Here is a 3,183-nt window from a genome sequence, read left to right on the forward strand (position 1 = left end):
TATACACAAACAGACCAGATGAAGAAAAAACAGAGAAACAAAGAGAAGAAAAAATATCCAGAGAAAAGCACAAACACCTATCACAGAGTTACATATACTTAGAAACTGAAATCCCCCACATCATAAAACTAGAAATCATAATGAATATGCAAAACACTGGTATTGTGGAAAAATAATGCCTTGACAAAATATTATGGGACAAAGGACCTTCCAAAATGCCATTGATTTTGTGATAGCCATCTAATCCTGGTCATAGGATCTGCCCTTAAGAGTGGTTTGTATACCCAGTGAGACTATGTTGATAAAAACTTGTGTTTTTCCCAATAGTTATCATTTGGAAATGACTTGTGGATTAGAGTGGGGACAATTTTATTTTATATTTCCAGTAAATGGTTTAAATTTTATATTTAGAAAATATGAATGATACAGTTTGTGTGATACCTTAAAAAATTCACATTAAGTAAAAAGGAATTTTTAAAACTTTTGTTAAATATTCTTTAATGTGTACAAGTATTTGACAAGCAAATGTAAATTCCAGATCAGACTATATTGAAGTTACAGGCAGTTGTGAGTTGCCATGTGGGTGCTGGGAATAAAACCTGCATCATTTGTAAGAACAACCAGTGTTTTTAACTGCTGAGCCAACTCTCCAGCCCAATGAAAAGATTGTCAGGATATGTGATGAATGATATCAGAAATTTAAAAAAAAATCTGTTGGTTTGTGTGCCATAAGTGGTTTCTAATAGTTACAAGGCCTCTGCTGTCTGGAACATAGTTCAGAGTATACCCTGATCTGTAGACAGAGGCAAGTTAACATTAATTTTGAAAGCATTCTAGAAAACCTATACAGCCATAATACATTTGGTCTAATATCACTGACAGTAAAATTTGTAATCTGCAGTACTTTTATAGTAGATGAAGTATATCAGGTAGGTAAAATTATTCAGGGTGACTCTATATTAGAATAAAAGCCTCTCACACTAGAGGAAAAGTGAAAACCCACACTGACTGAATCTACTTCACAGATGAACCATCAACAAAAACCACAAGAAGGAAATCTAACCAATCTGAAGGAATTTGTTCTTCTTGGATTTTCAGATGTTCCTGATCTCCAGTGGGTTCTATTTGGACTATTGATTGCTATGTATTGTTTCATCCTATTAGGCAATGGCACCATTGTACTAATCACAAACGTAGACTCTGCTCTTCAGACCCCTATGTACTTTTTTCTTGGTAACTTTTCCTTTTTAGAGATATGTTATGTATCAATTACTCTTCCAAGAATGGTCTTCAACCTTGGAACACAAAGAAGGACCATCTCTTTCATTGCCTGTGCTACACAAATGTGCTGCATTCTTATCCTGGGAGCCACAGAATGCTTCTTGCTGGCTGTGATGGCCTATGACCGTTATGTTGCTATCTGTAACCCCCTGCATTATCCTCTAGTTATGAACCAAAAGGTGTGTTCACAACTGGTGATTGGCTCCTGGATAAGTGGAATCCCAATTCAGATAGGGCAGACATCACATATCTTTTCTCTGTCATTTTGTGGTTCCAACCAGATCAACCACTTCTTCTGTGACATTCCCCCAATACTTCACCTGGCCTGTGGAGACATCTTTATCAATGAGATGATGGTTTTCCTAGGTGCTTTCTTATTTGTCTTGTTTCCATTCCTGTTAATAGTATTTTCCTATAGCAAAATCATTTTTACAGTCTTAAAGCTATCATCAACCAAAAGTCGAGCCAAAGCCTTCTCTACTTGTTCTTCTCATCTTGCAGTAGTGATATTATTCTTTGGATCAGGTATGATTACATATTTTAGATCCAATAGTAGTCATTCAGGTGAGACAGATAAAGTTCTTTCTCTTTTCTATACCGTTGTGACTCCTATGTTTAATCCCATGGTATACAGTCTAAGAAACAAGGATGTCACAATAGCACTGAGAAAATTCTTATGCAAACAATTTGTGAAAATATAATATGAGCCGGGCGTGGTGGCGCACGCCTTTAATCCCAGCACTCGGGAGGCAGAGGCAGGCGGATTTCTGAGTTCGAGGCCAGCTTGGTCTACAGAGTGAGTTCCAGGACAGCCAGAGCTAAAAGAGAAACCCTGTCTCGAAAAACCAAAAAAAAAAAAAAAGAAAGAAAATATAATATGAATTATATTAGAGGTATACCTTTGTATGTGTCTAAGTTTGCAGAAATATCTATCTTCAATTATGTATCTTACCCATTTCTATATGTGATTACACGAAAATAAAATTTATTTGTGATATTGAGAGACACATATCTCTTAGTTATGTTAAGTAATATATATTACCAAGTTAAAAATACTTCATTTTTACATATATATTTATTGTGAAACATCATTCTCAAAACAAAATATATGATACAGTTGACTTTATTTTAACACATATTCTTAAATACTAACTACTAAAAATTATATATAATTCATTTCCACATTCAGTTAGAATGATTTTATCACATAATAAAATTGGTTTCAATTGGATCTCTTGTGTCTCTAAGGTTATTTCGTGTATAAAGGCCCTTGCTGTCAAATCTCATAACTTGTATCTTATCCCAGAACCAACAATATGACAGAAGAGAACCTACCCCTTCAAGTAGTCCTCTGATCTTCAGACAAGTGCTAGAGGATACATTTTCTCACAAATGCACCCATACACACAAAAACACACATACACAGAGGCAGGGGATACAAACACACATATACACAGTGTTTCAGAAAAAGTTCCATGAGGTGCTGTGAGGAAGGTTTTTTTGTTTGGTTGGTTGTTTGGTTGTTGTTGTTGTTTTTTTTTTTTTTTTCTTTTTTTCTTTTTTTTTTTTTTTTTTTTTTTTTGGTGTTTTGGTGTTTTTGTAAAATGTTCTGTAATTATAATTTAAGTATACTTGGTTTATGATGTCATTTGGTTCCAGCATTTCCCTATTTAAGTTTTGTCAGTATGATCTGCATCTTGGAAAGTAAGGAGAATTGAGATCATTGCTCTCACTGTTATAAGGTCATTATGTGATTGTAGCTGTAGAAGTGAATCTCAGTGACCTGTTTTGCTTGCATACATGGTTAGAGATGGGATATATTTTTTGTGGATTTCTCTTTGTTTAACATATGTTATATAGTGTATAATTCCCGATTAATTTTGGTTTGAAGTCTATTCGTCA

General features: G+C 34.4%; 1 protein-coding gene across 1 annotated transcript; it reads left to right on the forward strand.

Annotated features, from left to right (window-relative positions):
- Positions 1-1,025: 1,025 nt before the first annotated feature.
- On the forward strand, positions 1,026-1,982 carry Olfr1124 (olfactory receptor 1124). The gene has a single exon (NM_147028.2). It carries the CDS (start codon positions 1,026-1,028, stop codon positions 1,980-1,982), a length of 957 nt encoding a protein of 318 aa, NP_667239.2.
- The last annotated feature ends 1,201 nt before the right edge of the window (positions 1,983-3,183 follow it).

The sequence above is a fragment of the Mus musculus genome, chromosome 2, assembly GCF_000001635.26.
Source record: "Mus musculus strain C57BL/6J chromosome 2, GRCm38.p6 C57BL/6J".
Taxonomy (NCBI): Eukaryota; Metazoa; Chordata; class Mammalia; order Rodentia; family Muridae; genus Mus; species Mus musculus.

Bases quoted from the DNA above. Each gene is read 5' to 3' on its own strand.
- Olfr1124 (NM_147028.2), top strand. From the start codon at position 1,026: ATGAACCATCAACAAAAACCACAAGAAGGAAATCTAACCAATCTGAAG.